The sequence below is a fragment of the Ambystoma mexicanum genome, chromosome 1q (assembly GCF_040938575.1).
Source record: "Ambystoma mexicanum isolate Mex_15411 chromosome 1q, UKY_AmexF1_1, whole genome shotgun sequence".
NCBI classification, from domain to species: domain Eukaryota; kingdom Metazoa; phylum Chordata; class Amphibia; order Caudata; family Ambystomatidae; genus Ambystoma; species Ambystoma mexicanum.
In genome coordinates this window covers 164,109,404-164,122,386 of record NC_090922.1, presented here as the reverse complement: position 1 = coordinate 164,122,386, position 12,983 = coordinate 164,109,404, and the positions used below count along the sequence as shown (strand labels likewise).

The 12,983-nt window shown below is 43.9% G+C and overlaps 1 protein-coding gene across 1 annotated transcript in view; it reads right to left on the bottom strand.

The window, feature by feature from the left end:
* The window catches only part of LOC138526111 (dual specificity protein phosphatase 22-A-like), a 316,886-nt gene that overhangs the window by 232,084 nt on the left and 71,819 nt on the right, over window positions 1-12,983 (bottom strand). The window contains exon 3 of the mRNA XM_069636482.1: window positions 6,174-6,256. Within this exon, the coding sequence (XP_069492583.1) occupies window positions 6,174-6,256 (83 nt within the window). The remainder of the gene's footprint in view (window positions 1-6,173; window positions 6,257-12,983) is intronic.

Sequence of the window (12,983 nt, the reverse complement as noted above, 5' to 3'; positions counted from 1 at the left end):
CTTGTCCGCAAGATATTGATTGCAGTGACAAAATGTCACATGACTGCCTCTATACCACAGAACAAGAGACTAAGGGCATAATTGATTATATTTACGGACAGTCAGTTTGCCTTTGGGGTGGTTCACAACTTTGGTCGATTATGGGCAGATAGAGGTTTCCTGACCTCGCATGGAACTAAGATACAACATGGTACTATGATAGTTCGGCTACTTTCATCACTTGTGCTTCCTACACAGTTAGCAATAATGAAGTGCGCAGCACACCAGAAAGTAACAGATGATGTGGGGAAAGGAAACACTTTTGCTGACAGAATAGCCAAACAGACTGCCACCGATTTGCATTTCAAAATGTACATAACGAAAGAGGTCACTTACACTTGTGTGACAGACGTAGGAATTGGTTGCATAAAAGAAATTCAGGCTGATGCCACTCCAGACGAACTTAAACAGTGGGCTGGGGTTTCAGCAAGTTTAGGCGATGAAGGTTGTTGGGTAGATAATGGAAAACAAAAATGGATGCTGCCCGATGCTTATGTCACCGCTATGGTTATGATGGCTCATGGTCCAACTCACATATGTGCCAAAAAGAGTTGTAAATTGTTAGAACCTGTCTGGGTTAATGTAAATAATTCAAAAACTGCTGAGCGTTTTGTGCAAAATTGCATGGTATGCTTACAACATAATTTTGGGAAAGGAACTTCGACACCGAATGGTAGTTTTGGTCCCCCCTCTATGCCTTTTGAGGTTATACACTTTCACTTTATCGAAATGGAGCATTGTCAGAATTATAAGTATGTTCTAGAAATGTTTGCGCTTTCAGTAAATGGGTTGAAGCTTTTCCTCTAAAAGATGCCACAGCAATGACGATGGCGAAAACCATGCTGAAGGAATATTTTCCCAGGTTTGGTTTGCTGAGAGTCATTTGGTCGGACAATGGTCCACGTTTTATCGCTGCTGTTATCCTTCAAATATGTGCAGGATTACAGATCGATAAATGGTTCCATTCGGACAGACACGCTCAGAGTGCCAGATTTGTAAAACGCCATAACGGAACATTAAAAAATAAGATTGCCAAGATATGCGCAAACAGCAATTTGAAATGGCCAGATGCCTTACTGATAGCTTTATTGTCAATGCGGACGACCACACAATCAAAGACAGGGATCTCTCCTTATGAAATAATCATGGGGAGACCAGCCAATATTTGGAATGTACCTAAACCCAAGCTGCTAAAAGATGTAGAGCATTTGCTCCTTTCCAAGTACTGTGACCAGTTAACTCAAAACTTGTATTTGATTTATCAACAGGTGCGAGAAGCCCACCCAGTAAAGTACGAGGGTCCAGGTCATCGACTCCGACCTGGGGACTGGGTGCTCATAAAGTCATTTGAAAGAGCCTCCTATCTCGCACCTCGCTGGAGAGGACCGCACCAAGTTCTCTTGGCCACACAGACCGCCGTACGAGTGGAAGGGAAAAGACACTGCATACACTCTATGCACATCAAGAAGATTCCTTTTCCTCTGCCCCACGACAAAGGGGTAGAAAGAGATTGTTCACTTTGATGCTCATCATGAGCCTGTTTTATCTATGGAAATCCTTCCTGAAGCGACACTCTGTTCTCAGATGACACCGTACCTGCAGTATTGAAGTACAATCTGCGTCCAAGATATCGGACTTACAGCGCAGCATCGGCTGTGCCTACAAGGAATCATCGTTGAACCAGTCCCTCGTCACTCTTTCGCTGAAGAATAAATAAGAGGCCGGGACCGGCAAAGTTACCTTCAAGCAAGATAGGCCACGTGGTCAGGAGCCACTGATGGATGAACTAAAAGAGCCTAACGTAGAGGCTTCTAAACAGACTCTGAGAAACAATGTCCTTTCCTAAACCCACTTGTGCGCAACTAGCTATTGGACTCTTGGCTTATAAAGGATCTGTTCACCAAAGATTATGGTCCTTGAGGACCCACTGTTTTCTAATCATAGTAATGATCTGTTTCATAGTTATATTTGCGCTTGGGTTCTGGTACATAGAAAGGGTGCGTCCACTTGATACTTTGTTACCCACTGAAATAATCCCCACTGTGTCTCCACCTGCACACTCTTCCTCCTCGAGACTCCCAACATAGAAAGGGTTACCATAATAACACTCTCTTAATGGTCATGAATGCGACCCATGCGATTCTGAACGGAACGAATTGCTGGGTGTGTTCACATTTGCCACAACATGGGGAAAAGGGACTGAGATGGTATATTCATCCTCTTCCTTTAACTACTGCATGATATGCCTCACTCAGGGCACTATTCTTTGGTCGATGGAGTGATAGTATTTCTGGGAACTTCGATGGGACTAATCTAAATGAATTTGAAAAGCAAGTCTTAACACCTCTGGGATGTTCTCTCTTTGCGAATAGAAGCAAACTCAATGTTGCTTCTATTAGGCCTTCTGATAGACTCTATAGACCTTTGCCGTCGTTGATTTCCTTCAAGATGGCTCCCGTAGGAAACCGGGATGCCATGAATCCTTCCTATACTATTTATCAAAGCCCCAACTCTGTTTCTTTCTGTATACAAAGAGAAGGTTCTCAGCCAATGGGTACATTGGAGGGTTGTACTAACATTGCAAATCTAACCAGTGAGGACAGGCCTTTGTATGTAGGAGACCCAGTTTACTTTGTTTGCGGCAATGAGGCCTATCCTTGGTTACCCAGAGATTGGCAGGGTACTTGTTACTTGGGTATCTTGTTACCAGGGGTAACCTGGCTACCACCACTGAAGTCTCTAGACCTCGTCCAAGGGGGGATGAGAATGGTGACACACCTTCACAAGTCATGGGTGATGTAGCAAAATACTTTGTGCCATTTTGGGGACAGTTAATGAACGCCGAGGATACTAGAAGACTAGCAAGGGTACTGGAAAAGACCATCAATAGGACCACCGATATTCTGTACAACATGATGCTGGAGCAAAAGGGAATTAGTGACCCTCCAAAATAGGATGGTGGGGTATGCAAATTGGTGGGATCCGCGTGTTGTGTTTTTGTACCTGACTCCTTCCCTACCATATTTAAGGCAATACAAAATCTACATATCTTGACTACTGAAGTGCATGTCCCAGAGGGAAACTGGAATTTTAGTGCTTGGTTCTGGGACTTACTACAATCATAGGATTGGAAAATCTTTGCAGTCTTAATGATAGTTCTTGGTATCCTACTGTTTTGTTGTTGCTGTGTACAATGTCTCACTGTCATATGTTCGATGTTAGGAGGATGTTGTGCACAAACAATAAGAACACTAGGACCTAAGGTACATACGCCCAAGAAAACTGCTAATGCTTTAGTAATGGAGGATATTGCCATCAAGGAACTCATGGCGATCGATATCTCTGAAGAATGTGATTTAGGATATACGGACATTGAGGCGTGTGGTTTTGAATAAAGCAAATGTTTGAGTAATGCTCTTGGCTTAGGCCAAAAGGAGGGTTTGTTAAACTGTATTCATATAATACCGTCTTGTTATGAATATCGGCCTAAACCCATTTGCCTTGTACAGAAAACCGTGTTTGAAATGGTCCGAATCAAACCAACTTCGCTGCCATTTTAAGAACCATCCGCCATTTTGATTTTAACTCTTGCTTTGTGTCCTCAACTACAGCCAAGCTGAATGACCTTTGAGCTATGTCAACATTTAGGCTGCCGAGAGCAGAATGTTTGTTCTATGCAAAGAAACCTTGCTACTCGTATGAACTGCAATCTAAGTGTTGTCACCGCTCACAAGCCTCATCCTCATATAAACAACGAAACAATGTAGAACAAACAAAGACCGTGTGTTTTTCTGAGCTGCATTGTGTCCATTCTTGAAACAAGGCTTACTGTGGATTGGAGAATCAACTTTACCATTGACTTTTCATGGACAAGCAAACTTGTTAAATATGTTAAACAATATTGCCATATTTGTCATGTGAACTGGGCACGAACCCTACCATGTAAATTATTAGTTTGGAGAGAGGCTGGACAATGATTGGACTAATGTATAAAAGAACCTGTGTTGAGATGTCCAGCACTCTCACCCCTCACTGTGTCTGCTGGTACACACTGCAAGGTGTTGGGAGCCAGAGGGCTATCTGTTTTGCTTTGAAATCTGTACAGAAATAAAGATACTTGTATCTTTCGACCCGTGATTGGCATATTTCATTTTGTGATACTAAGCCTCAATATTTCTTTGGTCTTTCAAGTACTCACTGGAGACACTGGCCAAACACTTTTTTTTCTCAGCTCCAAGGACAAAGCGCACAGCAAACATTTTCACTCTTTCTTTATTCAGCTCTGATCAGAGCACATTGAAATCATTTTTTCCTTTCTCTTTTTTTTCTTGCTCCAATCCGGAGCGCACAGCATGCACCTTTTGGATTCACTGCTTTTTCCATTTTTTTTCGCTCTGCTCCAGAGCTCACAGCATGGCGCTTCTTTATTTTCAAACTCCGAGCACGGGGCTTACAACGATCACACCTTTCCTGTAGCTACTAGCACAGAGCGCACAGGACTAACTAAATGTGATATAAATACTTTTTTCAGCTCTGACCAAAAAAGCGTACCAAATACACTTTTCTTTCTTTTTTTTGGTACAGCTCTGACCACGAAGCATATTGCCCTCACCCTTTTGTTCACATTTGCTCTGATCACAGAGCACACAGGTGGCCAAGACCAACCAGGCAGGAGCACCCGCCTGCCAAAGTTCAGGCCTGAAACATCACTGGCAGGCACTGGAATCCGGCCGTGATGACAATGCGCGGGTTGTGTGACTTTTTCGACTTTTTTTGTTGAAATACCTCTGATCACAAAGCCAACACCGCCTGAGGCCCGGGTCCACTCAGGGAGGTGCATCCCCAGCTTCGATTACAGAGTGCCTCGGGGACACCTTCTCTTTTGTTGTTCATTTATATTAACAGCTCTGATCACAGGGCGTGACAATTCATCGATGCCGCGGTTGAGCTCATAAGGAGTGAACCGGTGGCTCTGTCATGCCTTATCAGTAGCTCCGATCACCATGGGGACGAGACAGAGCCACTCCTGTCCGGGCAATGGTGGGTGGCGACAAATGCTGAGCCCAACACTGCAGAGTCAGACCCAGATTCTGTGCATACACCACAGGCACAGCAGGGTTCACAGATCCCTCGTCGCCATTGTTGTGGCTGGATCTGTAATCACACAGGCCTGCCGGAGCAGTGCTCGGGGCACCCAGCCGCACAGCGGGAAACAGTCGGCAGGGGCACTCAGACTTATCAACATGGCCGTGAGCATACGGCTGGACAGTTGCCTGGGGGCACCCAGGCTCCACATCTAGGTCCGTGATCACACCTATCAGCTGGGGGTTCTGCAGTACCATGATCACACAGCGTCAGCCTGCACACAATGAGAGACAGAAGTGCCATTCATGGAGTCTGCTGCAATACTAACTTCGAGTGCCGGTGTGACCTCGTTTTATTTGGAGATTATGATTTAACACCTTAAAGGGGACACCGCCACAGGTTACACAGAGACCTCTGAGGCAAGCTTTTAACTTGCAAAGCTATTTTAACATTTTTAAACATATATTAACAGTGTAGGGACCAAAATAGTAACTGTCAGTTGTTTGGTTCTTTGTGGTGAAGCTGCCTAAACACAGGCATTGGCCCCAACATCCCAGAATGGTACGCCCAGCTATTGTGTTTGCCTGTCGGGTACTGATCCTTGGCTTGTCGAGGTTTGGAAAGAGAGGGAGAGGCAAAGAGCAAGAAGGAGAAAGGGAGAGGGAAGAGAGAGAGAGGGTGATATGCATCAGGGAGGTAAAACATTAAAATAAACAGAGTGTGGATCAAGGTTGGAAGAGATACTCTATGCTCGGAATTCTCTTCCGTGTATTTTAAAGCCTGCTACAAACCTACCAAGTGATAATATCACCAGTCCATTTTCCCTTGCCCTGTCTATTTATTGTTGTTAAAGAAATGTGTCAAAAAAGGAGCGACCAAGAAAGCTTTCTCATTTTGTTGTTGAAAGTGACTGAACACATACAAAGAGAACGTTCTCTACCCACTAAAGAGATAAACTACTTATACATTTCTTCTTCTGCATGTTTCCCTTATCTACTGACCTCCCTGTTAAGTCCTATCTCTACGAGGCTCAGATGGCTCAGACTTACCTCCAGCCGAGGTTCAGCTTTGTTGTGAACAGATAAAATGTGTGTCACTCCATTCTTTGCCAGCGTTTCTTTGTCTTCTGAATCTGTTGACAAGCAGACGGGGAAGGTTAAGCACTGCCATGACTCCGATGAGCTATGTCATGTTTACTGCTGGTTTTGTACATTTGTATACCCTAAAAGGAGCATGTGAGCTCATCCCGGGGAAGGCAGTCCCCATCTATCTAATAAACATTTTGATGTCTCTGAATAAAATATCGGAGCTCCTGGGACCATCAGATTACATAAACTTCACACCAGTCCTAAAAACACAACAAACACATTTAACGTTGAGGCCTGTATTACATAAACTCAGAAACGATGTGAATGCAATTTTGCACGTATTAGCATTAGGGCAAAAATTCCCTTAGTTCAAAAAATGTAATATTTCGGTGCATTTTTTAACCTGAACTATGCTTGCCCATTTCGACAGAGGAATCGACATCCTATTAATTACAGAAACATGGCTAGATGACAACTACAAAATCACACTACACAACTGCCTCCCTGACAACTTTGAGTGCTCACAGGCACATAGGAAAGACAAAAGAGGATGAAGACTTGCAATAGCATACAAGGAACAACTGAAAATAAAAACAAATGAACCACTTAACATAAAAAACGTCAAATCCCTAATCCACCCCCTGACAGTGAATCCCAAAACAAGCCTCAAATTTGTTCTGGTTTCCCACAATCCCCCCCTATTCATGTCACAATGAAAACTCTTGTCATTTTCGTTCATGCCACAAACCCTACCAATCTCACTCTTCCGAACATACCCAAACCCCTAGCATGAGGACTATGTTCCCGTACAACCCCTTTTCTCCATCTTATCCCTAGGATACTCAAAAATCCTACCACCCACTTTTTCTGACGTGAACACTTGCTTGCTCGGTACCCGACAATGGGTTAATCTTAAAACTGTTTACCTGGCATGTCCCAACACAAGGGTCAAGCAGAGTCGGGCAATTAACCAGAAACACACACATCCGATAGCCCTTTCTCCTCCCCACAGGGATAAAACATGAGGAGCAAAGCAGAGAACACAACGAGAAAGCTATCTCAGGGTGGCTGTTCAAAAGGAGCAGAAAGGCGGAGAGAAACAAGAGGGTGACAGGGAGAGAAGCAAACTTGTCCTTTCTGACCCAGACCCATGAATCCTCTGGACAAGAAATCGTAAAACCGCGAACAAAGGCTAACATGTGCTGCAGCAGATGTCAACGGTACACAAAGCGTGCCTACGCTGATAAGCAGGAAAGCAGAAGGCGCATGCTACCGTGGTATCGTCCTTGACTCCCAATACAAGGGAAAGCAAGTGGTTGTTCAAAGCCGGTGATTCAATGGGAGAACTGATAAGAAACCGAACTGTGTTGAATGAAAGTTGCAAGCGTAAAGAAGATTGAAAGAACTGTGAAGGTAAAGGGGAAAACCAGCTGAAAGGGGCCCGACCCCACGTGGGTGCTCAGCAAGAGACTCTAGTTTAGTTCTCCATCTTTGTTGAAACTACCAATTCCAGAAAACCGCGCGAATGCTGTGTGAACAGTGTCAAAGTGGCCATCCAGAGGTCTAGCAAAATCCGCTGTACAGTCGAAGGTCTTTGACCAACAAGTAAAGGAAAGCTAACATCAACGAATACCACATGGTGAGAGAAAAGATTTGCAATGAGGGAACCCAAAAGAGGGATGCCGATAAGAACGGGTGAAACCTGATACCTCAATTAACATTTTATGCTGATAAGAGTGAACCTGAGAAAGGAAGGTTCACAGTGAGCTGTTTAAAAAGACATTAAGATTTGTGAAGGTGACAGAGAAGATTATTTTGATATATAAGCCATAGTGAACCCGGCAGAGGGAGGCTAACAACTAAAGGAGGGGTCTGAGCCCGGAAGAGGGGGATCCAAGGGTGAAGCCAGCATCGCCCACAAAGGGTAGAACTGTTTAAAAGACATTAAGAGTTGTGAATATAATGGAAAAGAATATTTGAATATGCTTTGAAAAACAAGCCACAGTGAACCCGGTGGAGTGAGGCTAACATTCAAAAGGAGGGTCTGCGCCCGAAAGTGGGGGACCCAGGGGTGAAGAATCATTTCCCAAGTGTAATCAAGAAAGAACTTTTGTTTATTTGGAACACATCAGGTCCTCAGAGGTATGATACAGAACTACCATAGGTCCTGATATTGCTAAAAGATTCCGTGAAGATCTGAGCCTGGAAGAGGGAGATCCAAGAGTGAAAAAGCATCACCCAAGTGAAATCGCCAGAAGGAACTTTTTATTTTGTTATTTGGAACCCATCAGGCCCTCGGAAGTAAGATACAGAACTACTGAAGGTCCTGATATTGTTAAGCCTACGGAAAGGAACTCTGTTTTTGTTATTTTGGTACACATCAGACCCTCAGAGGCAAGAGACTTTTTGTAGAAAAGATACTTAAACAATGAAGGTCCTGATACCTGGGAGTGGAACAGTTAGCTCGTGCTGGGTAGACTTGAGTGTGTGTTGTGCTCCGGAGACCCACCTTCTCCCGTGCTAAAAACGTGGGGAAGGGAGACTATATCCTGACTTATTATTTGTGAACACCTATTTCTTTCTCAAGAACCTTATCCCACACTCTTTCTGTGTTTAGTTGTAAGGATTGGCAATAGGTCTTTTAGTATAGGCCCTTTTATTTAACAAGACGCCACTAGGACTGCCTTATTATTATTTGATGGTCTTTGCTCCCATCTTAGATTTAGGTTTATATTAGGCGTTTTTTCCAACCCATTTATACAGTTTAATAACCACCCTTGAACTGTGATCCCTTTTGTCTGTCTTTACTTTTGCCACCATGAGTTCCTTACAGGATGCAACTGAATTTAAGTATGAGCAGTGCCTGAGAAAGCCTCTAGGTTAAATAATGAACTATGCCTGAGAAAGCGCCTAGATTTGAAACATGAACAATGACTGAAGGAGAAGGTAGATAAAAAGCAAGATCAGTGTTTGAGAGAGCGTTTACTCTGACGCATATGTGGTGCCTAGAGTCTGTCAAGAGTAAAGCAACATAGCTGTTATGGAGAGCGCTACTCAATGTGCTATGTTATGCATACAGGGGTGGCTTGCCTATACTGAAATGAGGATTCAGTTCCAGTCAATCTCCAAGGTTTACTGTGAAATAAAAGAGAAATAGCCTTCGTTCACCTGGAGGAGGTTGTTTGTCTAGGAGGCACCAAGGAAGCAAAGCAAGGTACAGTGCAGTGGCAATTTTAAATATATATCAGAATACAATATTATGTCAGGTATTAAAGGAGTACAGAAGAGGCAGGGTTTTACAGATCATAGTAATGGCTGTGTTCACCGTCTGTGCCAGTCATAATAAGATTGTTACTTGTGTAACTGAGCGAACTCATTATCAAAGCCTAAAATAACCATATCAATTATATTCTGATAGAAGTATTTTGGGCTTGTACACTTCCTGACCTTATTCTGATGACTTCACATTTAGCTCAAAAGTTCTGACGATATATATTGTGGTAAGTCAGAATCAGGAGATGGACAACTCATTGTAGTTTGAACGTAGAAGTTTTATTTCTCCTGCAAAACCCTGTTATATCTCTACGTTCTTATCCCTATATTTAGGAGAGTAAAATAGAAAAAAAGTGTGCATCTCAGGATGTCATGCAAAGTAAAGTCTGTCCATCATCTAGAAACCTAATTAGTCTGATACTAGCCCTACCACTACAAATAAAATGAATCTAATCAGAACACAAAATCACTAAAGGAGCTTTGCCCAAAATGTATATTCCTGACTGGTTTCTGACCCACCCTATATTGTCTCAAGGTTGCACAGGGCATCCTTGTCTAAGCTGAATTCCAGCCAATATATCTGGACTTTCGCCCACTCCAGAGTTCCAATGCACTTGCACAAAACACCTCCTTGGGGTCTCTCGCCGATAGGAAATGCAATACAGAACGTCTTTATGCCTCCTTACCCACTATTCACTTCCAGTCCTGACCAAAACAACGTTTTCTTGAATGCCCTAAAAGGGTTGGGCTTTGTCCAGCCCGGATCGGAAGCCTTTTGGCTTGTACCCCTCCTTGGGGGTCTTGGGTTGCACAGATCATCTCGGGCTTGATCTGGTACCGGCACCCTCTGTCCCCAATGGATTCTCTTCCTACCCTGGGGTCTAGGGATTCACACACCTTCGTTGGGAATCTGTTTTCTCAGCACAGCTGGAGCCATTTTGTCTCTCAGCTGCTCTTGTGTTGTTTTTTTGTCTCTTAACCTCCCTTTGGTTATTCACTTTCTCACCCCGGCTTTCGATATCTGGGTTCTTGTCTCAGCTCAGACAGTGTTCTGCTTTTGCCCCTCTTGGGCTATTCACCCTATTATGCTGGCTTCAGGCATCTGGATTCTTTCCCCAGCTTGAGCAGTCTGTGGTCAGAGCTCCCTTGGGCTATTCGCCTTCTCACCCCTGTTTGGGGTATATGGATTCTCGTCCGGTTTGGGTGGTTTTCTGCTTCAGCCTCTCTTGGGCTATTCACCTTCTCTCCCCGGCTTGGGGTATCTGTGGGTCTACCCCAGTCGTCGAAGTGAGCGGGATTGGTTCTCCTCTACTTTTTTTTAAATTAGGTTTTGCTGTTCCAATACTTTTATTTGAAAAAGAAACTGTTCCGGAAAGGTTCAATTTTAAAATAAAGTGCAGGAAGAAGTTCAAATGTGCACTTTCAGTGCAATGAACGTTCCCTTTAACAGCAGGCGCATTTGTTTGGGAGTTTGTATTGTGCGTGAGAGGAGGCATGACGATGGGGTTCGTAGGCAGGAGGGCAAGCCAGTAGCAGGCCAGGCCAGTGGTTCCACTACTTCTTTTCGTACACTTCGACCACTGGTCTACCGGCCCACTACCTGGTTCCTCGAACACACAGTGTTCCTGTTTTGCTACAATGGCGTTCCTCTGGAAAATCATGGCACGGCTCAGCTTTGCTTCTGACTTCTGGATCGGTGCAAGGGTTTGGTGTTTCCCATTGACTTCCTCGCTCCGACAGCTTCGTCAGACATGGGCGGATAATCCGTGTCAAGGTACAGCCAGTTCTCCAAGAGTATGAGGTACTTTACTTTGTTGTAATTACTTCGAGTTACTTTGTGGGGAAGTAATTGCGAAAATGTATTTATGGGTTAGGGATTATAAGGGGGTGGGGAGTATTTGATATAGAGGAGGTAGTGAACGAGGAAGGTGGATGAAACAAAGAAATCGAAGTAATTACAACAAAGTACATTACCACAAAGTAATTTAATTTGTTATGACAACTTAGAGCCCTCTACGGGGGTTCACCCCCAGTGGGATTCCACTTGCTCTGTCACCTAGGGGATGTGAAGCTTAGTGGGTTCACCTCCCTAGTCCCCAACGGGTTGGCTCCCCTTGGGAAGAGGGGATTAATTCCTTGGATTTGTCACACTATATATTAAATATATATCTGAACAGGAAATAATACTAAAAACATGTGTGAAAAAGGGGAAAAGGTGTAAAGAAAAATGAAAAGTAAAAGGATGGGACAGACGTAGGATTAGGAGGAAATGGAGGATATGGTGGGTGGAACTCCCCAATAAGAAAAAACAAAAGCCATGACAAAAGGAAAGGCAAACATTTTGCTCATGTTTCACGGAGTCGCAAAAATGGGTCATTCTTACTTCTGACATAGAACTAAAGTATAATTTCAAGATGGGCCGTCGGGTGCACTCATATTGCTCTCTTTAGATATATCACTGTAAGACACAGGAAAGGACATGTGAGGCTTCCAGTTTGCTTTGCATAAAATCAAAGAACAGGACATTTTGGGAACATAAGAAGAACCACAGATATTTGACCAATATGTCTGTGATAAAAGGGTTGCATGCTTGAATCACGAAGTTCATTATGCACCCTGGGATTGGTATGTACTTCATTTTTCACAATACTCACCCTAATATTAAAATGTTTAAAAGGCAAAAACCAACAGATGATGTTTAAACAATGATACCTTTATTCAGCCAACTCCATATTTGTGTTGCTAATTTTCAAGATCACACGGGTCTCTTCCTCTTTTACTGCCTGAAGGATGATACTGTTGTGATGAATCTGATGATGTCATAATTCCTGTACCAGTGTTAGCCTCTCCCCGCCGCTACCTGACCCTGGGGGTGGCTACATTAGGGAGGATCATATGGGGAGGTGACCCTCAGAGGGGTGATACATCATTGTATGAGACATGGTATTCCCCTTTCCCTTTTAGAAATACCCCTTCCATTTCCCATGCCTTAATGGCATAGTGTGCTAATTGCCTTCAATCATTCACAAGATCTACCAGTAACACCTTCTAATACTCTACACATAAAACACCATGAACTGCCTACAACTCCCATTCATCTACAAATACTGGGAAAAGCAGGCTGAATGGAGTAATGCAGAACACTAGGGACGAGAAGCACCAGATACGCTGTAGTGCTTGCAAATGTATGATTGGCGCTGGGACATTTAAAAGCTTTACCCAGCATGAAGTGAAAGAACGCTACCTGGAAAAGCTGAGCCCTCGGAGTGCTGACTGGGGGACAGTGAGGACATCAAGATGATCATGGAGCCGGCAGGCTCGGGAGGATAGCAGAAGACAAAGGATTGCAGAGAACAGTTCACTGTGCGGCGAACGCGAGAGGGAAGGAAGAAGAAACTCCCTAGCAGCCTCGGAAACCTGGAAGCAGCCTCAATGCCAACCGAACACAGTGAGAGCCCAGAGGATAGCAGGAGCCGCAAAGGGCCTGGAAGCTGTTTC